The 26,541-nt window shown below is 54.7% G+C and overlaps 4 protein-coding genes across 4 annotated transcripts; 2 read left to right on the forward strand and 2 right to left on the reverse strand.

The window, feature by feature from the left end:
* Positions 1–336: 336 nt before the first annotated feature.
* On the forward strand, positions 337–10,010 carry CCMA1212_010102 (eIF-2-alpha kinase activator GCN1; the record flags this gene model as incomplete). Its single annotated transcript, XM_073707157.1, has 6 exons — positions 337–475; positions 536–2,601; positions 2,660–7,915; positions 7,975–8,522; positions 9,348–9,768; positions 9,864–10,010. The coding sequence occupies 6 exons, from the start codon at positions 337–339 to the stop codon at positions 10,008–10,010; spliced, it is 8,577 nt and encodes a 2,858-aa protein (XP_073554285.1).
* Positions 10,011–11,168: 1,158 nt separating this feature from the next.
* CCMA1212_010103 (uncharacterized protein) lies at positions 11,169–13,024 on the forward strand (the record flags this gene model as incomplete). Its single annotated transcript, XM_073707158.1, has 5 exons — positions 11,169–11,309; positions 11,375–11,431; positions 11,496–11,589; positions 11,651–11,786; positions 11,833–13,024. 5 exons carry the CDS (start codon positions 11,169–11,171, stop codon positions 13,022–13,024), a joined length of 1,620 nt encoding a protein of 539 aa, XP_073554286.1.
* Positions 13,025–13,441: 417 nt separating this feature from the next.
* On the reverse strand, positions 13,442–15,940 carry CCMA1212_010104 (DNA oxidative demethylase ALKBH2; the record flags this gene model as incomplete). The annotated part of the gene is made up of 1 exon (XM_073707159.1): positions 13,442–15,940. One exon carries the CDS (start codon positions 15,938–15,940, stop codon positions 13,442–13,444), a length of 2,499 nt encoding a protein of 832 aa, XP_073554280.1.
* A 6,399-nt stretch (positions 15,941–22,339) lies between these two features.
* CCMA1212_010106 (uncharacterized protein) lies at positions 22,340–25,516 on the reverse strand (the record flags this gene model as incomplete). Its single annotated transcript, XM_073707160.1, has 1 exon — positions 22,340–25,516. One exon carries the CDS (start codon positions 25,514–25,516, stop codon positions 22,340–22,342), a length of 3,177 nt encoding a protein of 1,058 aa, XP_073554281.1.
* Between the last annotated feature and the right edge of the window lie 1,025 nt (positions 25,517–26,541).

The following is a 26,541-nucleotide window of genomic DNA, read 5'->3' on the forward strand; positions in this document are numbered from 1 at the left end:
TGTTGATGGTTATGCAAGGGTCAGCTCCTTGGATGCTCCGCACAGCTCATGAAGCTAGTATGGCTTCCACCAAGGCACGCCTTCGAGGCTGCCGAAGCAATTGGAGGCCAATGCGATCAAGCAGTGAACCAGAAGGCCAGTGCGGGGCATTGTCGCTGTGGTCGCTGCGGGGCAAACCTGGACTAAGACAACCAAGGCAAGGCAAGGCTAGGCAAAAGTTCGCAGAATACTACATACTCCGTGGCTCACGATAATCGCCGTCGACTTGTCGAAAAAAAAAATCCCCAAGGGCCCCGATGCCTTGTCCGCCACTCCCTGCCAGGGCTGTGAATCGATATGTCTGAACGTGCCCCCAGCGGCAATGCTGCCGAGGGCGCCATCGACTTGGCTCGATCTGCCCAAGCTCTGGCCTCGTCCTCTCCGGCTGTGCGCATCGCTGAGCTGCAGCTTCTGAGCGAGGCAGTGGCTCGGAAACGTACCATTACACCTTGCTCCGAACTCGACAGGCTCCGAACTGACTAACCATTTGAATTAGCAGCCGACGATGAACTCTCCTCCCAAACACTGCAGCTCCTCTTCAACACCCACGCCGCCTATCAGGATCGCGAATCTAGGCTGGCCGCCCAGAAATGCCTAGTATCAATTATCACGGGGGATGCTCCTTCATCGACACTGCAGCTATTGGTCCAAACGCTACAACAAGAGGCCTCGAAGCAGGGCATTGCCACCTCCAGCGCCTTCGTATTGGTCGAGTGGTGCAGTGTTCTGCTGCAGCATTTGCCCGAACCTTCGTGGGCAGCCTTTGGTAACGATATCCTGCTGGCATATGCAGATGCCTTGGAAAAGTGTGTACGGCCATCCTCGAGGCCCACGGTGGCCCGGTCAGCCATCATAGTTACTCGGAGGGGGTTTCGAAAACTATTCAGTTCCCCAACCTCGGGCCCCCGAAATGTAACCGATGCCGTGACGAACTTGACGTCGACACGCAGCAAGCCTACTGCCAGGTACTCCGTTATTTTGGGGATCATCGCCGGAGTTGCTGCTCGCCGGCCTGTGGTGCGGCCTACGCTGGAGTCTATGAAACCCCAGTACTACGACTTCTACAATCGCGAGATTCTGGGTTCTCGGACTGCACTACCGGCTCACATCGCAGCCGGATTGGGCGACTTCTTCTCTAGCTTTGCGGTGCTTGATGAGTTCCAAACTCAAGTTGTTCCAACTCTAGAAAAAAGCTTGCTCCGTACTCCTGAAGTCATCCTGGGCGGTGTTCTCCAAAGCCTAGTGAAAGATTTGCCAGCCGAATTCGACCTCTCAAGCTTGCTAAGCGGCAAGCTATTGAAACTGTTACTTTCAAACGTCAAATCGACCAATGCCTTGATACGGACCGGCGTCCTCGATTCTTTCTGTGCCATTATTGCAAGATGCCGCGAGCCGGATTCAATCGACAACACGATCGAGGAAATCGGGAGTCCCCTGAAGGCGGGTAAGCTGGCGTCCGCTGAGCAACGCGTTCTCCATGCAGAGATGCTTCAAGCAATCCCCCTTACTTGCCCAAGCGCCCAAAAGGTGGCTACTCTTTTGGCAGCCGTTGCTGGCAAGGAAGGAAACGATATAGCGTTGGCCGCCGAGACATTGACACTCTGCCGAGCGATCAATGTCTTGTTACTGGACAATAGCGAAGTCGCGCAGCCTGTCCTGAGCGTGCTACTCAAAGGGTTGGCGGACAAGAAGGCGGCGACTCGCAAAATCTGGCTGCTTCGTGTAGGATCCGTCTTCCGCGCCATTGATGGCTTGGACCCCAACGCTGCCTTGTCTGCGTTCGCAGAAGCGGTTGTTCCAAAATTCATCGACAACTTCAATGAGGTCGTTGCCAATCCCACGCTGACTGCCCAGAGCGGCATCATAGTTGGGGCCTACATCCTTACCGCCCTGTTCCCTCTCATGCAGCAATGGCTTGCTGACTCAAAGGTTGGATCCGATCTGTCGAAGCTGTCGCCGCCAACTCTTGCGTTAGCCTCGCCACAATCCTTCCTCCTGAACTCCAAAATCTTCAACAAGATTGCAAGCGAGGAGGACTCTCATTGGTTCCGCCTTGCTCTGTCCTCTGTTGCCACCAGGTTGGCTAGCAACACGTCCAAGGAGATAGTTCTGGCGTGGGCTGAGGCTTTCATACATCTCGTCACGGCCTCCACTGTTCCCTCAAGTGTGCGACAAGAGAGTGCCAAATCCCTCTCCGCCCTCTATGCTCAGAACCCTAGCCTGATAGCAGATGTCATCATCAATGGTCTGTGGTCTCACCTCATACAGACTATCCATGCCGGAGACAAAGATCTGGCTGCCGAGACGCGTGATCTGATCAGGGCTCTGAAAGCGATATGTATCAGCTCCAAGGAAGTGGAAGCACTTGGGGGCACCGTCTCAGAAGAGACTCTGGAGCACCAAGCTTGTTCCTTACTCATTCTCTGCCGAACAGAGCTGATACCCCGAGCCAGTTGGATAGACTCCTGTCTTCGAATGGGCATCGATCCCGGAAGGCTTGCCGCGAAACATGCTGACGCACTACTAAATGAGATCAGCGAATTGACATCAGTCAAGCAGAAAGTATGACCGGATTTCCAAACGTCCAAATGGTGGAATCGCCGCTGACAAGAACTGATAGGCTAATGTCATCCGGACTGCTGCATATCGCGCTGCAGCAGAGCTGGCTTTCGTTGCTCCAGAAGCCATCATCCCCCGACTCACAGATCTCATAAAACAAGATCTTGACCCGCAACCCGTGAGCGCAATTGGACCTGTCGATGCCGCCATCTTCAGAACCCAAGAGGGCACCTGCTTCGTGGATGTGCTAAGCAAAAAGGGCCAAAACGAGACCATCAACAAGAATGTCAAGGATTATGATACCTTAAAATGGGAGAAGGAGCTGCGAGACCAGCTCGAAAAGAAGAAGGGCCCGCAACGGAAACTTACTGCCGAAGAGACGTCCAAAGTGAATGCTCAATTGAAGAAAGAGGCTCAAATACGAGCCTCAGTTCAAGCGATCGAAGCCAGGCTTCTCCGTGGTGTCGGAATCATACACTCCTTGGCGACAGGACCGCCCACTGATGCAACACTCTGGCTCGGTTCTGCCATCACTTCACTCCTTGCTGTCATGGAAGCTGGTGCGAGCCTCATCATAGGCGATGCCGCGTCCAAAGTCTACATCACCTGCGCCGAAAAAGTGAGCTCCAGGCTGGGCCCGATCCGACCTGCGATTGGCATTGCCACGCTCAGGCTTCGAAATCTTTGTCCGGCCGGGGCATATGGAGATGAAGAACTCGCCGATCTGACGACAAGGGTGCTGTACAAGCTCCGGTTCGCTGGCGAGCAGCGGCCGTTTGACGCGGTGTCATTGATATACATCTTCCCGCTGCTCTTCCATATCCTGAGGGAAGGAGGCGTTGGCGCAACTCTGGATGATCGGGATACTCAAATTGTCCTGGCCGTGGAGTTCATCTCATTTCACAGTATCACCTTTGCTGAGGAGTCCATACCGCGCGCAGAGCTCCTCACCGTCCTGATCCATTCGATGCAAAACCATGCCCAACACTACAAACTCATCAAGGACTGCTTCTCTGACATCTGCCGGTGCATCGCACCGAACATCAGTACCGAAGAGATGATGGTCCTTGCCCGGGGGGCCATAGTGCCACAGGCCAACGTCAGAACCGCCGTGTTGCAGTCCATTAGTGCAGATGTTGACATGAGTGAACTGGGCTCCAGTAGCGAGATTTGGCTGGCGTGCCATGACGACATAGAAGAAAATCAAGAGCTGGGTACAGAGATTTGGGAAGAGAGCGGGTTTACAATTACCGCCGAGCTTCCTATGCTCATGGTGCCGTTCCTGGAAAGCAAAGACGGACAACTCCGCCGAGCTGCGGCTCGTGCGCTTGCAAAGGCGGCGCAAGTTCACAGGGAAACCCTCCAGACTGTCATCCCGACGCTAGAATCCATCTATTTGGAGATGGCAAAGCCAAAGGTCCAGCTACTTGACGAATTCGGGATGCCAAAGAAGATGGACTTGTCGGACCCGTGGGAAGCGAGGCACGGCATTGCCACCGCCTTCAAGGAACTGGCCGATATCTTGGATCCTTCCCAAGCTGGCCATTTGCTCGATTTCCTAATCCAGTCTGGACCTCTAGCAGACAAGAATGCTTCTGTTCGAACAGAAACACTCGATGCTGCCATTCGGGTGATCGAATTCCAGGGGGCAAGCATCATAGACGAGTTGATGAAGAAGTTCGAAACGACCCTGGAGCAGCCCGACAAGAACAGCGACGAAGCCGACCGTGTCAACGAGGCGGTGGTTATCATGTATGGCGCTTTGGCTCGCCATCTCCAGCCCGGCGACGAAAAGATTCCTGTTGTCATAGAGCGACTCTTGGCAACGTTGAATACGCCGTCCGAAATGGTACAGTACGCGATTGCTGAATGCCTGCCTCCGCTTATAAAGGCCTACCCGTCAAAGCTGCCCGAGTACATTCAGCAAATGATGAACGAGCTTCTGAACTCCAAGAAGTACGCGACCCAACGAGGAGCTGCATACGGTCTGGCAGGGTTGATCCTTGGTAGAGGCATTTCTACCATCAGAGAGTTCCGAATCATGTCAGATCTCCGGTCAGCTTTAGAAAACAAGAAGGACTCGCACCAAAGAGAGGCTGCTCTTGTGGCATTTGAAGTTTTATCTACTATGCTGGGTCGCCTTTTCGAACCCTATGTCATTCAGATAGTGCCCTTGCTTCTCAGCGGATTCGGAGATGCCAACGCCGACGTCAGAGATGCTTGCTTGGCGGCCGCAAAGGCTTGCTTCGGTAAGCTGAGCTCGTATGGTGTCAAGAAGATCATGCCGACGCTCCTGGAAGGACTCGAGGACCAACAGTGGCGTAGCAAGCGAGGCGCTTGCGATCTGCTCGGTGCAATGGCATACCTCGATCCAAATCAACTCGCGACCAGTCTTCCCGACATCATTCCTCCTCTAACTGCTGTGCTGAACGACAGCCACAAGGAAGTCAGGGCCGCCGCCAACAGAAGCTTGAAGAGATTTGGTGATGTCATCAACAATCCTGAAGTAAAGAGCTTGGTCGACGTGATTTTGAAGGCTCTCAGTGACCCAACGAAGCACACGGATGAGGCGTTGGATGCCTTGATCAAGGTCCAGTTCGTGCACTATCTTGACGCACCCTCCCTGGCTTTGATCACCCGCATCCTGCAACGCGGCCTATGTGATCGCTCCAACACGAAACGCAAGGCAGCACAGGTGATTGGCAGTCTGGCCCATCTGACGGAGAAGAAGGACATTGTCATGCACCTCCCGGTGCTCGTTTCCGGCCTGAAGCTTGCAGCCGTTGACCCGGTACCGACGACCCGTGCGACCGCATCCAGGGCCCTCGGCTCTCTGGTCGAGAAGCTGGGAGAGGATGCACTGCCGAACCTGATTCCCGAGTTGATGCAGACTTTGAAGTCCGATACTGGCGCCGGCGACCGCCTTGGATCCGCGCAAGCTTTGAGCGAAGTCCTGGCCGGCCTGGGCACCAGCAGACTCGAGGAGACCCTGCCAACTATTCTTCAGAATGTCGAATCATCAAAACCAGCAGTCCGCGAAGGCTTCATGTCGCTCTTCATTTTCCTTCCGGTCTGTTTCGGTAATAGTTTCTCCGCATACCTGGGCCGAATCGTCCCCCCTATTCTGGCGGGCCTAGCGGATGACGTGGAATCCATTCGCGAAACAGCTCTCCGTGCCGGACGATTGCTTGTCAAGAATTTCGCAATTCGAGCTGTGGACCTCCTTTTGCCAGAACTGGAGCGAGGACTGGCAGATGACAGCTACAGGATTCGTCTCAGCTCCGTCGAGCTTGTTGGCGACCTGCTCTTCAACCTCACGGGTGTGAAAGCTGGCGCGGAACCAGGGGACGAGGATGATGAAAACGTCAAAGAAGCAAGTGCTTCCTTGAAGGAAGTGCTCGGAGAGGAAAAGAGAAACAAGATTCTGTCAACTCTTTACATCTGCCGATGCGACACTGCTGGAGCGGTTCGGTCTGCTGCCATTTCGGTGTGGAAAGCACTTGTCCACAGTCCTAGAACATTGAAGGAATTGGTACCAACCCTCACGAAACTTCTGATCCAGCGACTTGGAAGCTCCAACATGGAGCATAAAGTCATTGCCAGTAACGCGCTCGGTGAGCTGATCAGGAAAGCTGGCGATGGTGTCCTCGCCACTCTGCTGCCCACTCTGGAGAGGGGCTTGCAAACGTCTACGGATACAGACGCGAAGCAAGGTATTTGTCTTGCTCTGCGCGAGCTCATCTCGTCAGCGTCCCCAGAATCACTCGAGGAACATGACAAGACACTCATCTCGGTCGTCCGCACTGCTCTCATTGACTCAGATGCTGAGGTCAGGGAGGCTGCCGCCGAAGCATTCGACTCCCTTCAGCAGATCTTTGGCAAGCGGGCAGTTGACCAAGTTCTTCCGTTCCTGCTTAATCTCCTGCGATCTGAGAATGAAGCAGAGAATGCCCTGTCGGCGCTTTTGACGCTATTGACTGAGGCCACTCGCTCTAATATCATTCTACCTAATCTCATTCCGACATTGACAACTCCACCGATTTCGGCATTTGATGCAAAGGCCTTGGCCTCTCTGTCCAAGGTTGCCGGCGCGGCTATGAACCGCCGACTCCCTAACATAATCCAGTCGTTGATGGAAAATGAGATCAACTGTAGCGACGAGGGTCTACGGGAGGAGCTGGCGACATCGTTCGACACTGTGATTCAGTCGATCGACGAATACGACGGCCTCAATACCGTGATGAATGTTCTTCTCAGCCTGCTCAAGCATGAAGATCATCGCCGGAGAGCTGCTACGGCTCGACACTTGAAGAATTTCTTCGCCGTGTCGAGTGTTGACTACTCGCGATATAACCAGGATATCATTCGATCCCTGTTGAACTCATTCGATGACGGAGACTCGGAAGTGGTGAAGGCTGCTTGGGCCGCGCTTGCGGAGTTCACCAAGAGGCTCAAGAAGGAAGAAATGGAGTCACTCGTTGTATCGACTCGACAGACACTCCAGCGCGTTGGTGTTGCGGGTGCCAACTTGCGTGGCTTCGAACTTCCAAAGGGAATCAGCGCCATCCTCCCAATCTTCCTGCAGGGCCTCATCAATGGAACCGTCGAGCAAAGGGTGCAAGCTGCACTCGGTATTTCGGACATTGTGGACCGAACTAGCGAAGCGTCGCTGAAGCCATTTGTTACCCAGATCACAGGACCGCTCATCCGTGTGGTGTCGGAACGTGCCACGGAGGTCAAATCGGCCATCTTACTCACGCTGAACAACTTGCTCGAGAAGATGCCAACAGCGCTGAAGCCTTTCTTACCTCAGCTCCAGCGTACTTTCGCCAAGTCGTTGGCCGATCCTTCAAGTGAGGTTTTGCGGACCAGGGCAGCAAAGGCTCTGGGAACCTTGATCAACTACACGCCTCGCATCGATCCTCTGATCACCGAGCTCGTCACGGGGGCAAAGACCACTGATCCGGGTGTGAGGACGGCAATGTTCAAGGCTTTGTATGAGGTTGTTAGCAGAGCCGGCGCAAACATGGGAGAATCCTCCAGATCCGCTGTGCTGTCATTGATTGACGCGGATGCCGATGAGCGAGACGAGGCCATGGTGGTCACCAATGCAAAGCTACTCGGCGCCTTGATTAAGAACGTGGCCGACGACGTTGCTACGAGCTTGCTCAGGAACAGAGTCATCACACCTCAGGTCAGCCAGTCATCCGCATTGGCTTTGAACGCGGTACTGGTCGAGTCACCAAGCATCCTGCAGTCAAGCGGGATACTGGACGAATTGCCAGGCTTGCTTTGTGGGGGGATGAAGGACAAGAGAGTAAGTCTGCTTCCAGTGATCCCTCGAATGAGCCACTTAACTTACACAACTTCGTGCAGACATACATTGCGGACAATTTCATCCTCGCTACGGGCAAGCTGCTGCTTTCGTCGCCTCCAAAGTCATTCGATGACATCAAGCAGATATTTGACACGCTGGCGGCCGTTATCCAGCCCGGAAACGCTACAGACTCGCGGCGGCTCGCGCTGGTGATCATTCGCACATTGAGCAGGAAAAACGCCGATCTGGTACGACCTCATGTTTCCCTTCTAGCACCACCGATTTTCGCGAGTGTTAGGGATCCAGTGATTCCCGTCAAATTGTCTGCCGAGGCGGCCTTCATCGAGCTGTTTAGTGTCGCGGACGAGGAAAGCCGGATATTCGATAAGTATATGGCAGGTCCAGGCAACGACCTGCCTCCGAACGTGAAGAGGAGCATGAGCGACTACTTCAAGCGAGTTGCCATGAGGCTGGGCGTTCAAGCCAGGGAGCGCAGAGAGGCAGAGGGAGGGCAAGGAGGCCTGGGTCTCTCCAACGACGAGTTGGAGGATGAGCGTGAGATATGGAGCGTGGGAAAAGTGGAAATTGACGGGGGCGAGGCTGTCGTGTGAGCGGAAGCGTGTGCAAAAGGTATTGCAGTACTGGGGAAAAAGCAAAGGATCTTGTAGAACAAATGTAGATGACATGTAAACTGTGTCGAAGACGTTTTTGCAGGCATTTACGGGCACCATGGTACTCCAGTATTGCACCTCGAGAGAACCTTCTGTGAGTGACATTGCTTTGGAAGGCGCACAGCAGAGGGCTCAATCTGTCTTCTTGAATCATGCGAAGATCCATTGTGTGCGCTGCCTAGGTGCAGTGACAAACAACTTGTTTGTAGCAGACCAACCGGCACCGCCTTTTCATAATGTCCCGAGCAAAATTGAGCAGTCTGTCGATGTCCGTTGAGAGCTCAGGAGCAGCGCATTGGATACAGCACAGTACATGTAGTTGTACGGAGCCACGGAGGGACCACTGCCGTTCTAGGGCAGAATCTCGGAGGTCCAACGTCCGGAGCTCAGAGGGTCACGTGACAAGGCCGATGTAAGTGCCAAGCCATTACTCATCAGAGCCCTCGCTTAGCCCACTTCTTGGAAAGTTGTGCTAAAATTCCGGGCCTAGTGCACGTGAACCCACAAACTTTCAGCAGAACTGCTACCCGCCGCTGGAAATTCTGGCACTTCGTAAACCCTCCCCCCCCAAACTTCATCCAACCTCATCGCCATCGAGGGCCGGCCATCAATACCGAAATCATTCAAGATGTAAGCCCACACTTGTTCGCACGCTGCACGGAATGGACTGGGCGATGAAGACGACAGCCCTCACCGAAGCCGATGATTTCAGCCAGCAAAAGATGTGATGCTGACAAAAATTCTGCTTGCCCATGATGTAGGGTCAACCTGCGAACTCAGAAGCGCCTCGCCGCGTCGGTCATCGGCTGCGGCAAGCGCAAGATTTGGCTTGATCCCAGCGAGCAGAACGAGATCTCAAACGCCAACTCTCGCCAGACCATCCGAAAGCTCGTCGCCGATGGCCTCATTATCCGAAAGCCGGTGACGATGCACTCGCGATCCCGAGCCCGCGAGCTGAACCTCTCCCGAAGAGAAGGCCGACACCGTGGATTCGGTAAGAGGAAGGGTACCGCCGACGCTCGTATGCCCAGCCAGGTCCTCTGGATGCGCCGCCTCCGAGTCCTCCGACGCCTTCTGGTCAAGTACCGTGCCAGCGGCAAGATCGACAAGCACCTCTACCACGAGCTCTACCACCTGAGCAAGGGTAACACATTCAAGCACAAGCGTGCTCTGGTGGAGCACGTACGTTTTATATCCATATATTTCCTGGGAAGGGGGGAAGGCGAAGCCAGGAGTTGCGAGAGTCATGGTTTATTAACATTGTTGTCTTCTTCCAGATCCACCGCGCCAAGGCCGAGAAGCAGCGTGAGAAGGCTCTGAAGGACGAGATGGACGCCAAGCGTGCCAAGACCAAGGCCGCCCGTGTGCGCAAGTTGGAGAGGGTGGCGGCGAAGCGAAATGCTCTGATGGTCGGCGACGAGTAAAAACCAGTTTGAAGGACATTCTCGGTCTGAGGGGCTGCATTTGGAGTCTACGGGTTGGGTTTTTTTTCTACGCCCTTCTGGTTTTTACAGTCGTACCGGTGGGTTTGTGGCATGTAGCATTGAAACAAAAATGGAATGGTAAATGCTCGAGGTGTTTGTTCGCTCTCGCCCCTGCTGCAAACATGTGGTTGGTGAAGCCCTTGCCTGTCAGGATATGGCTGTGAACTTTACGATTTGCTGGACGACATTACGAGGGGATGGATTGATCAAGGATACGGCTGCTATCTAGGTCTCTAGTAGATGCAGGGCTTCTAATAGACGTGGTTACTCATGATTGTGCCCTGGAGAAGGTGCGGCTTCTTCGGAGAAAAGACTACGCAAGCAGAACCACGATCAATCTTCAAGTTCACAAGACAATGCTGCACTAATACATCGTCCGAGCATTGTTGGGCGACTGACTTACTCTTATACTACCAAGTGAATTTTTCTCTAGCTGACTGCCGTCGATCGAACCTGTGATGGATCTCTTTTGATTGTCAGTGGCGGGGAGTTTGTGGGGGAGCGGGAAAAGAATAAGCCGACACGCATCGCCGGTGTACTTGGTGATCCGTGATGCGGGTGATTGTGTTATCGAATGCAGGCAGCATGTGTAGTATGATCATCGTGCGTTGAAGCGTCCCTTTCGCTGTGAATCTGGATACGACAGGTAGTCTTTAGGTAAGGTCCTGCTCTGCATCGCCAATCTTGCTGTGTCGTACCCATTGTTGCAGAATAATTGGCGACACCAAGAGGAATGCATTCCCAGTAGTGGTAATAACCTTTATGGCCAATCATTCGAGGTACATGATACCTCTAGCACTTGCAGGAACAGGTGTTGCCAATAGGTAATACTAACTCGCATGTGGGGTGATGGGACGAGGCTATGGGAGGACGGATAGCCACGGTCAGGGCACGGGCGCCGCTTTCTGAACCGCGCTGATTCGGACTTGCGTGACCGGCAAGCATCGCCGGCATCTTCCACCTCTTGGGACAGTTTGCCGCTATAATAACCAACGGCTGTCGCAGGCGCAGTTCCTTGCTCGGCCCTGTTCTGTCTTGTCCTCTTTGCTTCTCTCTTCTCTCTCTCTCCCTCTTTCGCGGCTGTACTTGAAGGCCACCATGGCAGCTTCTTATCTGCGAAGCACGGCGCTTCCTTTCGGAGGCCTGAAAAGACTGGCGGCGGCGAGAACATCTGCGGCCACTGCATGTCTCGGTGCTCGACGGACAAAGGCCTCGCTCGCCCAGGATGGCCAACAGCAGGTCGGCGACGATTCAATTGGCAGTGGCAGGCAAGGCTCTGGGTGCTAACTCGAGGAAACCGACAGCTTCTTTCGGCGCATCTTGCAAAGGCCGACCCGGCTGTGTTTGACATCATCGAACGAGTCAGTCTGAACCCGCTTGAGAAGACCACGCAGCTGTTGTAGCGCATGCTGAGCCTTGGAGCAGGAGAAAAACCGACAGAAGCACTTCATCAACCTCATCCCGTCCGAGAACTTCACCTCGCAAGCTGTGCTGGATGCTCTGGGGAGTGTTATGCAGAGTAAGCGCCTCCCACAGCTGGAAGACAACGCCGGAGAGAGATTCGGCTATGAGTTAGGTAGCTGACGAACGACGGCCTGCAGACAAGTATTCCGAGGGCTACCCCGGCGCACGGTATTATGGCGGTAACGAGTTCATCGATCAGTCCGAAAGACTGTGCCAGCAGCGCGCACTAGATGCATTTGGCCTCGATCCCAAGTCATGGGGGGTCAACGTTCAAGGCAGGTTCATCATGGCGACCCAGGGGTTATCCTTTGAGCAACTCCTCTAACGGTGACACGTCTTCAGCTCTCTCTGGCGCTCCGGCCAACCTCTATGTTTATTCGGCGCTTATGGATACGCATGACCGACTGATGGGCCTCGACCTTCCTCACGGTGGACATTTGTCTCATGGCTACCAGACACCGACCAAGAAGATTTCCGCCGTGTCCAAGTACTTTGAGACACTGCCCTATCAGCTGGATGAGCGCACCGGCTACATCGATTACGATAACCTCGAGAAAATGGCCTCCATCTACCGGCCCAAGATCATCGTCGCCGGAACGAGCGCCTACAGCCGCCTGATCGACTACAAACGCATCCGGGAGATCTGCGACAAGGTGAACGCTTACATGGTAGCAGATATGGCACATATATCCGGCCTCGTTGCCGCCAAGGTGCTGCCCGGCCCCTTCCCCTTCGCAGACATCGTCACCACCACCAGCCACAAGAGTCTCCGGGGTCCTCGCGGAGCGTTGATCTTCTTCCGTAAGGGCGTGCGCAGGCAGAACCCGAAGACCAAGGAGGATGAGATGTACAACCTCGAAGGCCCGATCAACAACTCCGTGTTCCCCGGCCATCAGGGCGGTCCTCACAACCACACCATCACGGCTCTCGCCGTGGCACTGAAGCAAACGCAAACAGCAGAATTTCAAGCTTACCAGTCTCAAGTGCTGGCAAATGCCAAGGCGTTTGCCAAACGCCTGGGCGAGGACAAAGGCAAAGGCGGCCTCGGATACAGCCTTGTCAGCGGCGGTACCGATAACCATTTGGTTCTTGTTGACCTCAAGCCCCACGGCATCGACGGCAGCAGAGTAGAGCGCGTCCTGGAGCTTGTCGGCGTCGCCGCGAACAAGAACACCGTGCCGGGCGATCGATCAGCTCTGGTACCTGGTGGCCTTCGCATGGGCACGCCCGCCATGACGACTCGCGGGTTCCACGAGGATGATTTCGTGCGAGTGGCTGATGTTGTCGACCGGGCCGTCACCATTGCGACCCGCATCAACAAGACAGTCAGGGCCGCAGCAGAGGAGCGAGGCGAGAAGTCGCCTGGCAAACTCAAGCTGTTCGTAGAGCACCTTGGCAACGGGGATGGAGACCCAGAGATTGTGCAGCTGAGGAGCGAAGTCGCGGACTGGGTAGGCACGTATCCTCTCCCTTGGGACTCAACGCAGTAGATGTAATGTCGAATGAGTAAATTCCTCTCTAAACCTACATTGCATAGTGTGTCAAAGTACGTGCTTTGGAGACTTGCGTCTCCCAATAGGGGTATACATGTTGCGAGCTGACCATTTACATGGCACTCATACTTCTTTGCTATACAATAAACGGCCACTCACTCTGTAAAGCTACAAAAGAGAAACCCATATACAGGCAGGCAGCGAAGAGAGAAAAGGGGGCAGGGCAAAAGCAAGGCCAGCATATCGATATGACGAAGTCAAACGTGACAGTTTCGGACCCACTCAGGGGTGAGAAAGGCGAAAAGTGAGTGCTTCCAAGCAACTGCTGGGGATAACCAAGAGAACAATGTGCTACTACAGTCGAAAGCAACGCACAGTGAGAGAGCCTTCTCTCATGCTCAACGCCCGGGGAAGTTATTGGCTCCCAACAGCGGCAGCGACACTGTCCAGTTGTCGAACAGCCTCATAGTAGGTTCGTAATCTGTCCATGCCTTTGAACGTTACGTCGAGGCCATACTCTTCCACAATAGAATGCAGGACTGGCCATGTGGCAAAATCAGGCAGGGTCAAAGTGTCCCCGCAGAGGAACGCGGGATGTCTACCTTTCGACTTGTCGGCACGGTAGCCGTCCCAAACGGCAAGCTCCTGCTTCAATTTCCCGGGCAATGCTCCGCCCGGGACATCTCCTTCGCCTTTCACGTGCCGCCAGATGTGCAAGAGGTTGAGCCCTTGCTGCAGCTGACTGTATAGCACCGCAAGCTTTTCCGGACTATGTGAAGCGGAGCCTACCTCGGCACTGCGGCCGGGCCCGTAGCGGGAGTACAGATACAGCATGATGGCCATGTCACCCTGGACGACGGATCTAGCAGCGTCGTTGTCAACGAACTTGACGGGCGGCGACCAGAACGCCGATGGGTTGCTTTGACCGCTGCTCTGAATGTCTGCGCCGGAAGCCATGCTCCCCTTGGCGAACTTGATACCAAACTCAGTCAGCATGAGCACAATGCGCATGTTGACTATGGGATCTGCGGAGGCAAAGAATCTGGGCGAGTTGCTGATGTGTAGCACGTCGAAGCCGCCGCCGTAATGGGCGTCCCAGTCAAAATCGGACGCATGATTCTCCATGCCAAAGGCCCGGATCATGCTCACAGCGTCGGGGCTCTGGCCGTTTTTGATTGCGTGTGCAGATTCGCGAGTCTTGCCGGTCGCTCCCTGGCCCCAGATGATGGTCTCGTCGCGATCCAGAAATGTGCCAATGCGCCTGAACGTGAGCGATATACGGCGGCTGGAATAGGCCAGCTCGGCGGCCGACCTATCGCGGTCTGCACGCCTGTCGCGTCGGATGGCATGGAGCCACTTCATGTTGGTCTGCAAGCCCATGCGGAAGAGCGAGTTGTGGGAGAGTTTGGCCCGTTGTATCTTTCGCCTCCCATCATCGGATGCCGCTCCAGAAAGACCCTTATCCAGCTTCTTAGTTCTTAGAGTCATGGTTCTTTCCGCTCCGAGACTGAGGTTGGCGATGTACGATCCCCTGACAATATCCAAGGTCTTGTCGCTGTGTTCGGAAATGTAATCATTTCCGTCACGGTAGAACTGAATGAGAACATGGTTCAGGGGGTGGCCGAGATGCTTCTCTACCTCGACCTTGATGGCCTCAACCGTCGGGGAAAAGGGAAGCAGCGGTGGTGATTCATCAGCGGGATGACGATAGACGGGCATGGTGCCGTCTTCGCTCACCTCTCCTTGGACGGCAACCAGCCGAGGGACCTCGCCGCCTTGGTGTGACATGCGCTGCCAAAGCACCTCCTTTTCCAGCTTTTCAAACGCTTCTTCTGCTAGGCCGCTTGGCAACGCATTCATAATGACATCGGCATCACCTTCGCAGAGCTTCTGCTGGGCCAAGAGATCCGATTCGTTGTCGGGTTCGACGGATGCAGCGACTGGATCATCAGCTTTCGCCATACCATCTTCGACCGAGGGCTGCGAGATGATGCCAGCGGCCTGATTCAATACGTTGGCCGTCTCAGAACCCTGAGATTCCTTCTTCGACACCGGCTCCGAGCTTGTTTCTTTCGCGACATTGGCAGGGTCAGACGGGCTGGAATCCAGCTTGAGTTCCAGCAGGGATTGTGTGATATCTTCAGCGGTGCTGGTGCCCGTTGCTGATGGCAGTTTTGGGGCTTCAGGGGACGCCTTGCTCTCCGGCTCAGCCGGCGGCAAGGTGCTCAGAACCTCTTGGGAAGATAGAAATTCACAGCCAGTCAGCTCAACTAAGCTCTTCGTAGCTGCGGCCTGCCTGGACTCGTGACGATAGCCGCAACAATCCTTGATGACTGTGATGGCCATTCCGTGGCCCGCAGCATCCATAGCGGTGGCATAGACACCAATGTTGGCCAGGGAGCCGCAGATGAAGACTTCCATGACCATCTTGCCACGCAGAGAGCGTAACAAATGTGTGCCATGAAACGCGGAGTAGTGAGACTTGGTCAATGTGATATCGGTTTTGCGGACCGCCTCCGCAACAACCCGAGGCATGCTGCACCCTGGATGGGAAGGCTTTACGCAAGATGGCTCCTCATGACTCAGGAAAGCCTCGGCATCCGATACATCATCGGCAGAAGCCTGGATGACGCCGCTTTTGCTCTTGCTTTGAGAAGTCGGCGTGTTGTCGGATAGTATGATCTGATCGCTATCGATCCCACGGGCCTTGTCGAACTGAGATTGAACCCAGATGACATCGCCCACCGAACGGAAGGCATTTGCAACCTCGATTGTGCGGTCAACAAATCCATCGGGTTGAGTCACGGGCAACCCGCCGTCGGCGGCATCAACGAAGTCGTTTTGAAGGTCAACCACTATAAGAGCCTTCCGAGTGGTGAGCTGGGGCAGCGCCGACGGATCGAAGGCGAACATTGTATCCAACTGAACGACTCCGACGGTCAAGCGGCGGCACGGGTGGGAGACGGGACGCCTGGGCTCCTTACTCGTTCCAAATCTGCCTTTCGGAGCTGGGCAGTCAAGGCGGATGAAAGTACGGGTTAGGCCGCCGAACGAAGCTTTGGTGCACAAAAGATACGATCAACAGTCTTCAGCGCCGCTGTTGGGACGATGCCAGAGGATGTTCGGTAGACATTTGCAGAGCAACTTCAGCTCGCGGTCAGCTGGCTATTAGTATTCCACAGGGGCGCCATATGGCCACAATGGCCCAGCTGGTGCAAAGATACCGGGACGTCGACGAGCCAGCAGGCAAAGGCGGCGCAGGTATCAGCGTCTCGGCCGGATGCGCTAGCCTACACAATCTAGTGTAGTGCGCCATGCAGGCAAGGATGGGAAACGCCTTTTTTATGACAGCTGGAGCTGGAGCTGAGGGGCCGTTGAAGCGAGGTCGGCGCGGGTTGTCTGGTGATGATGCCGGGGAGAGGAATTTGCCGTGCGGGAGGGCCAGGGTTCAGCCTGGTCGAGTTGAATATGGGGTGGCTGGAGGTGAGCACACGACTGGCACAGACAGGCTCGGCACTTGCTGCTTGATGGCTGCCAAGTACATGGACCTGCATCTTTAACCGGACATCAGGCGTTTATGCGTGCCCAGTACCGAGTAAGATACGCAGGATAGCAACACAATCACATGCTCAACCTTGAGTTGCTTCGTAAGGAGAGAGTAGCTCAGATAAAGCTGCTTGCCTGGAAATCGTAGAAGTGCATGGAAGCTTGATAACATACTCATGTGTACACACTTGAGGGTAGAAGAGAAAACATAGCGCAACAATAATCACTGTAATGCTACTACCTGTTTTCTATTATATTTTCTACCTATATACTACCTCTCTGTTTCCAAATATATATGAAACAATATAGAAGCTGCTTTTCAACCAAGTAAAAAGAAGGATGTTTACATAATGTGCTAATGGTGCTAGAAGCCCCATTCAAAACACCTTATGTGTTTGTTATCGGGTAGCTGATCGATTGATATCACGCAAACGCAGCATCATAACGTTGCCGCACTAGTGTTTGCCGCCGCCTTATCGATCCTGCACCTTATATGCCCCTGTCTTTCAACTGCGCACCTTGCTGATACCAGCCGCTCCCCATCGTCACTTTATCCAGGCAACCTCCATGGCTGGCGCAAAGAAGAAGAAGAAGCCGGCAGCCAACCCGGCACGAGGCTTCGCCACGACCTCCGTTGCGTCCAAACCTCGCCTGGAAGCAGCAGAGCCGACAGGATCCCAGTCTTCCTCGGGCGTCAACACTCCCAAGACTGCCCCTCCAGCGGCATCGGATGGCCCCTCGTCGCAGTCGAAGCCGGCCGAGCAGAATGGCGAGCATGCGGCCGCCAAAAAGGTCGAATTGAGCCCCGAGGAGTTTGAACGGCAGCTCGAGGAATCTGAACTGCAGCTGTTCGTAGACAAGTACGCCCAGAAGGTCAAGCGAGATGCCCAGCGCCAATGCTTGCGGCTGGAAACTGATCGGCGCCTGCTTCGGAGCCAAGCTGAGAACCTAAACACCCAAAAATGGCTGCCGCGGGAGTTGATGGATCATATCCTAGACCTCATCAAGGCTGAGAGCCGATTCTATGCGTCCAGCCTGTCGTCCGAGAACGCTGGGCCTGGAAAGATGCCGTCTGAAGAAGACTTGGTGTCACGTATCTGGACACTACAGCAGACACTCACCGGCGCCGGCTTCTCTGCACACATCGTCGACAATGCTATTCGGCATATCTTGGACATCGCACCGAATATCTCGCCGGCCCCTCGAGATTATATCTGGGGCCTAGAGGAAGCCCTCGAGTGGCTTGCTCGCGAGTCTCCGCCGGATGAGCTGCCTTCATACGGCAACAAGTCCAAGGCGGCTCCCAAAGGTCAGCTTCTCCGAGGTATTCGATCATGGCCATTCCTCTGACTTTGACATGTAGACGCTGCTGAAGGCACATCCGCCCCGCCTTCTCGCACAAGCACCCCCAAGTTGAATCAGAGTCAAGCCACTCGAAACGAGAAGAGCAACGCGCCGAATCAACGGCCCAGCAAAACCCGATCCCTCCCAAATGCGACATTCGACGGCGAAATCGAACCGGAGGACTTGATACCAGAATACATCGCCACGAAGGCCAAGTTACTCGAATTGAGCTACCTGGAAAAGACAACGGCGCAGTCAAGATCTGCCAAGCAGCAAAAGGAAGATGAGGCGGATGCGGTATCAGTGGCTTATCTGGAATCCAAACTAAAGACAATAGAATCCGACGTTCTATTCGACAAGTTTCTGGCAGAGCAACAGTGGAAAAAGGACAAGGTCGACCTGGAAAAACAACTCGCTCTGGCTAGGAAGACGGCTGCCATTGACTCAAGCAGCCAGCCAGAGCCTGAAGATGCCACGCCCATGCCCGAAGCCGACGACGACATCACTGCTATAGCTGAGCAAATGGCAAAGGACATCCTAGCTGAGAACAACGAGGACGAGGATATCGCGGGCTTGTTCGAGTCACTTCCACAGAGCGAGGTTGACCCGACCACTGGAAAGCTCCAGACCGTCGTCAACTCTGCCGATGGAGCACGGCTCGTCATTCGAGAGTTTGCTAAATGGACGGGTGTCAGTCCGAAACGCATCTTGGAAGAAGCCTGCCGTTCCAGGCAAGTCGGGACACTATAACCCCATGTCCCTGATGTGCGACCACGCTACTAACAATGGCCAGAGACCCTTCTGTCAACATCAACTATACTGTCGTTTCCGAGGCCACGTTTGCTAATCGCCACTCGGTGGTTATCGGGTGGTCAAAGCCGCAGGAAGCTGCCCAGGTCATGGCAAATGCGGATGTCGAAGCCGTGATTGAGTCCACCCGCTTCAGATTTACCATGACCAAGGTCGCTACCCCGGATTTGAAGCAATCGGAGGCCTACATCGCCACGGCAGCGCTGTTTCACATATTCAGTGGTAACCCCAAGGAAGAAAAGGTCAACCTTAGGCTTCCAACCGTCTGGCGAGATTTCTGGTCTGAGATGGCCGAAGCCAAGAAGGAGCATTTCGATGCACAGGATCGCCTCGTTGTGAAACAGATCAAGGCCCTTGTCCGCCAAAGGCAGGACCAGGAGCTTGAAGACGGCGTTGTCCTCCAGGGCGCGTTCCGGGGTCGCAACAATGCCAAGGCTTCACCAGAAGCTACCGACTTGGGGCATACCGAGCGATCAAGGCACGTTGAAAGCGATGACAATCTGAGGAAGCTGTGGGCCGCAAGGTCAAGCAGGAAGAAGTATGAAGTCATGCTGGTATGTATTAAGCTCATGCCCGATTTCTTCTCACAAGTGCAGTTCGTTGACGCCTATTCCAGCAATATCGAGAACAGCTTCCAATGTGGAAATTTAAAGACCATGTTCTGGATGCTGTAGATAAGAATCAAGTGATTATCATCTGCGGAGAGACTGGCTGGTAAGTTGTGAACTGCTCTCCTTGACAACTGTTAGCCTCAACTAACAGTGCTACAGTGGCAAAAGCACACAAGTACCGGCCTTCCTGCTGGAACGCGAACTATCACAAGGCAGGCAGTGCAAGATTTACTGCACGGAGCCTCGCCGCATCTCTGCCATATCTCTAGCTCGTCGAGTAAGTGAAGAGTTGGGTGATGAAAAGGGCGATCTGGGAACCTCTAGGTCCCTTGTCGGCTATTCCATCCGCCTTGAGTCAAACACGTCCAAAGAAACGCGGCTTGTGTATGCTACGACGGGTATTGTTATGAGAATGCTCGAAGGTTCTAATGACCTTCACGAAGTCACACATCTCGTACTCGACGAGGTCCATGAACGCTCCATTGATAGTGACTTCCTCCTCATCGTCCTCAAACGCCTCCTGAAACGCCGCAAAGACTTGAAGGTCATCTTGATGTCTGCTACTGTTGACGCGGAGCGGTTTTCGGCGTACCTAGGCGGCGCACCAGTACTGAACGTTCCCGGCAGAACGTTCCCAGTCATGGTCCGCTACCTTGAGGATGCTGTCGAGCTCACAGGCTATGTCCCAAGCAACTCAGAATCTGATCGGATTGTCGACCTCGATGACGACACGGTCGAGCCCGAAGTGGAGGGAGTCAAAGCCGAGATGGTGCAGAGCCTTGCCGGCTACTCCAACAAGACCAAGGCTGTGCTCGCTCAAATGAACGAATATCAAATCGACCATGACCTCATTGTTGAACTGATTGCTCGAATTGCGGTGGACGAATCACTACAGCAATATAGCAACGCAATACTGGTCTTCCTACCGGGAATTGGAGATATCAGATCGCTCAACGATATGCTACTGGGGGACCCTCGGTTTTCGGCTGGTTGGCTTGTCTACCCTCTGCATTCCACGATTGCCATGGAGGATCAGGAAGCAGCCTTCCTTCTACCACCTCAGGGGATGAGGAAAATTGTGTTAGCGACGAATATCGCCGAGACTGGAATCACCATCCCAGACGTGACTTGCGTCATTGACACCGGCAAGCACCGCGAGATGCGATTCGACGAGAAGAAGCAGCTTTCCAGGTTGATTGATACCTTCATTTCAAGGGCGAATGCGAAGCAACGCAGGGGGCGTGCTGGCCGTGTGCAGAATGGGCTGTGCTTTCACATGTTCTCTCGGTATCGGCACGATACTCTGATGAGCGACCAGCAGACTCCGGAGATGCTGCGTCTCTCCTTGCAGGACTTGGCCATCCGAGTCAAGATTTGCAAACTGGGCGGCATCGAAGAGACGCTGGGCGACGCTTTGGACCCTCCTTCGGCCAAGAATATTCGTCGCGCCGTGGACGCACTCGTGGATGTGCGAGCTTTGACTGGCGCCGAAGACCTCACCCCCCTTGGGTACCAGCTAGCGAGGTTACCCTTGGATGTCTTCCTGGGGAAGCTCATTCTCCTGGGGACGGTGTTCAAATGCCTGGACATGGCTATCACCGTTGCGGCCATTTTGTCATCCAAATCCCCCTTTTCTGCCCCCTTTGGACAACAGACGCAAGCAAACAACGCGAGAGCAGCCTTTCGCCGTGCAGACTCGGATATACTCACGACCTACAATGCCTATCTTGCGTGGAAGCGGGTATGCCAGGCGAATGCGGGTTTCGGAAAGGAATTTCAATTCTGCAGAAAGAATTACCTTAACCAGCAGACGCTTACCAATATTGAAGACTTGAAAGGACAACTGCTGACGTCTCTGGCCGACTCCGGGTTCTTGTCTTTGACTGAAGAGGAGCGGCGAGCGCTTTTGAGACTTCGGTTTTCCGCCGGCGGCCGCGGTCGGCGACAGCAGCAGTTCGTTGACGTGCCTCAGCGGGTCAACCTCAACAGCGACAACGACGTAGTTTCGACTTCCGTGATCGCATGGAGCTTTTACCCCAAGCTTCTTGTGCGGGATGTGCCAGGCTCCAAGGGGCTTCGCAATATCGGTAACAACCAGTCTATCAGCCTTCATCCGACGTCTGTCAACCGTGGACTGTTCGATGCGCGATGGCTGTCATACTATACCATCATGCAAACCAAGTCGTGGGTCATCCCCTGGTTCCATCCCCATGCCACTTGTCGAAGCAATTTCTGACGCTTATTCTGAATGCAGGGTTTATCGTGCACATGAAACCACTGTGACAGAACCTTTCGCCATCGCACTGCTCTGCGGTGACGTGCGCTGTGATGTAAGTCGATCTCGATGTCTCCTTGGACATAATACTTGGAGCTCGGTATATTGACATGGTCCGTGCCTCTAGCTATACTCTGGCGTGATTGTACTGGATGGTAACCGGGGCCGCTTCGCCGTCCCGGACTGGAAGACGATGCTCGTCATCAAAGTTTTGCGCACACGACTGCGCGAATTGCTTACTCGAAGCTTCAAGCAGCCTGGCAAACTTCTCACTGCCCAGCAGGAGAAGTGGTTCGACGCGTGGCAGCGTTTGTTTTCGCAGGACTTCAACCAAGACAGGACCGTCAACACCATCAGTCTGTAAATGTTTCGGCTTGAACAGAGGCGGATTCTCTTTTCTTTTTCTTTCGTTTGTTTTGCCTGTCCTGTAGAGATCGGTCACGGAACATGGATTTACAAAGGGGGATTACACCTGGGAGGCATTTGGCATAGGCATGTCCTCCGTTTGGGGGCAAAAAATGGGAAATATCAGGGCGAGAAAATCAAGGCAATATTCGAATTGGAACTTGATAAGGCTTGATTTTGTCCATCAAGTAGACATACGACAAAACTACTTGCGCATACAATGTATTATAAATGTCCGTACATCAAAGATTCATCTCGAGGCGAGCTTTAAATAGACGGGGAGAACAACTCAAAGGAACGTGTACGACTGATGGTCTTCCTTCAGTCGGTCTTTGCGTCATTATCCGGTCTCGAGCCTCTCAAGAACATCTCTTTAAAGTCTGCATTGCTCTTGGGAGCTGGCTTTCCCTCCCCTCCGCCTCCCCCTTCTCCAGCTGTGGCATTCGATGCAGACGACGCCTTCGGGGCAACAAAGCCCAGTCCGCGCTTTGGGCCGGGTCTTCCCAGCGTCGGCCGCCTCACATTGACCGACGTGGGCGTGAAACCCTTGGCTGTGCTACTGGACGGCTTGTCCTTGTCCTTTTTCGCCTGGTCCTGGCTGCGCGGGACGATGCGATCTTGGGCTCTCTCAGCTTTTGCGTGACGGAGGTCATCGACGGACCCGACGTGCAACTTGTGGCCTTCAAACTCGACATTGCTCAGCTGCAGGCTTGCCCTGCCCGCCGCCGAGGAGTCTGCAAACTCAATCTTTGCGCCGCCGTGGCCAGGCTGCAAAACGAGCCTGACGATGGGGCCGAAGGGCTCGACAAGCGCCCGCACTCGGGCATCGTTGACAGTGTCGGGCAGACCCATGAGGGCGATGGTGCGCGCGGCGATGTCGGCAGCCGAGGGCTTTGACGCCTTATCGCCGCCAGCACCGTCGGCCGCTTGATGTGCCAGAGACGCCCGATCGTGTGCTACGGCATGAGCCGTGGGTTTCACGTTGGAAGGCTTCGAAACCTCGACCTCAATGATTTGGTTGTGGAACTTGGCCTTGTCCAGCTCTGACGCAGCCCTTTCAGCTTCATCCTTGGCTTCAAAGACGACAAAGGCGAATCCACGGCCCTTGCCATTGATGTTTCGGGGGATGTTGATTCTCTGTATTGTTCCGCACTTGGAGAAAATGTCGCGGATCTCGTCTTCAGTCGTCGAGGGGCTGAGACCCGAAACATGAACTTCGCGGCCCTCGGCAACAGCCCCCTCGCGACTCTTCTTGCGACTGGGGTCTGAGTACTTGACCATGAGCTTGTATTTCCCCTCGAGAAGGGTACCGTCCTTGGCCACTGCTCTAGCGGACGCATCACCATCACGGAAAGAGACGTAGCAGAACCGGCGATGCGAGTTTACCTTGAGGCTCGGCCATCGAATACTCAAGATCTCTCCGCAATCCTGAAACAGCCGACGAAGGTACTTTTCATCAGCCGCAGGGGGGTAGTTGGTGACATAGATGGTCAAGTCATGCGCAGATCGCACACTGAGCTGAGACTGCCCGAAAAACTTGCCGTCCCTGAGTAGTGCGGATTGGGCCTCTTCTGGAGTGCTAAACTCAATCAACGCCGTTGACGATTGGTCATTTTCCTCCCGGACAAGAGCTGTGATGTTGTTGATGTGACCGTACTCCTTGAAGTACTGGCGCAGCTTTGTCTGGGTGACGTCGGCGGGAAGGTTTGTGACGAGCACCGATGTGTTTTCTCTGTCTCTCCGTTGGTGGCTAGACGAAGCTTCGCGCGCTTCGTGGTCGTTCTTTTGGCGTTTATTGTTGGCATTGTCGGGCTCCTGGGCATCTGATGGGTCGTCTCGTTTCCTCTTAGGCGGGCCTGGAGACACAGCCCCTGACATAGCCTCGTCACGGTCCGTCGGCTGTGCGCCATAGTAGGTAGCATATGCGGCGGCCTTCTCCTCCTGCTCGCGAGCACGTCGCTTCGCAATGGCCCTTTCGGCTTTATGCACGACATCTGCCGCTCTACGCACAGAGTGCGACAGTTCGTAGTCGTTGCAATGCTGCATGTACACCTCCAGCACCTTCTCGGGCCAGTCGATCGTCCGCCGGTTGACAGCGCGCTGCAGAACTGCGGTGGCGAGCGTGGGTATCCGGAAGCTGCCGCCGCCAGAAGAGGGCGTGGGGCTGTTGCCCGTGTTGGTGGAAGAGAAGATGAGCATCTCCCACATATAGTAGCGGAACCAGAAGTCGTGGCTGTCTGCGTGAATCTGGGCCTTGGCGAGCTTGTTCCACTGCATCCTCGCCTCGTCGATTGCTCCCTTCTTTTCCGTCAGGTACTGGATGTAGATGCGCTCCAGTCGAAACTTGGGGTCGCCTTGGAAGTCCTTGCCGTAAAGCCTCTTGCCGACGACCTCGACGTCCTCGAGAGCCGCACTCAGCCCTACATCAGCCACATCGACGGCCTCGTCTCCAGCGTTCGCATCCATGGCGGTTCGTTTCAGAAACCCACACCACGCGACATACATCTCAATCATGCTCTCCATGCCGTGCTTGTACAGCTGGTTTTCGCTCGTCGCGGCATGTTTGATTGACTCCACTTCAGAAAAGTCCAATTTCGCCTCTTCCGCGCATAGAATTAACCTATTCCATAAGCGACCAGACCAGGGGCAATGTTGAACCGCCCTGCGAAGGGCATTGAGTAGATATTCAGGGGCTTTGGTGTCGGCGTAGGAGGATGAAAGGAAGACTATGTGCTGGTGCCATACCGACTCGTCAGATGCGAATACGCCGGTCAAGGCTCTGGCATAGAGCCCACAGCAGAGATTGAAATTGATGTCAGCCATGGCTTGGCCGCCGTGGGCATGCGATGTTTCCCACTCGAGATATTCGGCCATGACGGTCTTTTGGGCCTCCACATCATCTGCCCGAGCTGCCTGTTGCAGCCTGAGCTCAAAGGGGTCTCGCTCCGCCATGAGGCGCTTTGCTTCCTGGGACAGCGCGGTGATGTCCTTCATCGACTCCTCCCATGCGGCGCGATTGTATTCCGACAGGAAGCTCGAGTACATCTGCGACGTGTCGTCCCAGGTGAGATGAGGCGTGACGAGCCGATCGCGGAACAGGTGCGTGATGCGCTTAACGCCCTCTGGAGTCCGGGTCTTCTCCAACAGCTCCATCTCCAGCGATATCCAGCGGTTCCAGAGGATATGGCTGTCGCTGATGCGGTACTTGATGGCCTCGTAGCCCTGCTGCCACAGGTCCAAAGCGGAGCCAAACGAGAACAGCTCGCGGCCCATCATCTGCTCCTCCTCGGACCATCCGGCGGCATCGGACTGGCTGTCGGCCCAAAGAGACCAGAAGTAGTTGCAGTAGGCAAGCCATATCCGCAGGCTGCCAGGCTCGGCGCCGGCGGCGCGCTTGAAGAGTTCGACGGCATTGACGCGCTGCTCGAGATCGGAGGCGTTGCGGGTGGTCTCGTCGAGGTAGGCCAGCCAGCTCTCCTCGCCTACAGGATTGGCCATGGTCGTCGTCGTCTTCGGCCTTTCCGGTGCGGCATCACAGGGCCTGCGGCATGCAGCAAGAAGAGATGCGGCAGGGCGGAGGCCGACGGAAGGGTGGGAGGCAAGATTGAGGTATGGAGAGTGCGAAAAGGGCAGCGCTCGGGTGTTGACGGTGAGATGGCCTGGCTGATGGGATCTGCAAGATGCAGAATAGCTGTGTGGTAGTGTTTGTGCTGCCAAATAAAAGCTCGAGGTACTTTGCAGGCTAGCAGAACTGCTAGCAGGTACTTACCTTCCGCCTGATGTAATGCCGAGAGCTGCCTGTACCCATCTCAGCTTAGCTGGTGCTACCAGTCAAAAGGCAGCAGCAGCCCTAGGATGTACGGAATACCGAGGGTACCATTCGATCTTAACGAGATAAGGTATTCGTGGGACTTTGTCTATGCACTTGCCTTACGTCTAGCCACGTCCTCCTAACAACCTTGAAAGCAACGACATAGCAATGCTCCGTCTCATACTCCATCATTAATACAGAGTCTCTACTCAATCAACGTGAGCATACATCATCCTAAGTACTCAGACATCACTGCCGACATCGACTTTTTTTCACCATTGCCGCGCTATTCCTGTTTCTTCCTCCCGTTACAGCCTGCCTCGGAGCTAGAATGTTTCAGATGGTCCCCCCTACTTGTACCCGGTACTTTGCAGAATGCAGCAGGTCCCTCAGCGGCTACGGAGCTGGAAGCCAGGGCACAGCAGCGCCGTTGGGGCGCGTTATTAGCGCTGGCCGGGTGCTTGCAGTGGGCCCAGGACCGGGATTGCATCCCTATCATTAATGATCTGGGCTCCGTAGATCATTAAGCTGCCGGAGGGCAGATGGGAGAGCGTTCCATTCCTTCCAGGGACTTGAAGCCTTCAACTCGTCCTCCATCGTGTCTTTCTGCAAGCGACTGCGATTCGGCCTCTTGTTCTCCTTCTCTTCTTCTTCGCTCTCTCTCTCCCAATTCACTCTTTTTTTATCCCCTGCGAGGTCTGCTTCGTCCAGA

This window comes from Trichoderma ghanense (genome assembly GCF_004382785.1).
Source record: "Trichoderma ghanense strain CCMA-1212 chromosome Unknown scaffold_22, whole genome shotgun sequence".
NCBI lineage: Eukaryota > Fungi > Ascomycota > Sordariomycetes > Hypocreales > Hypocreaceae > Trichoderma > Trichoderma ghanense.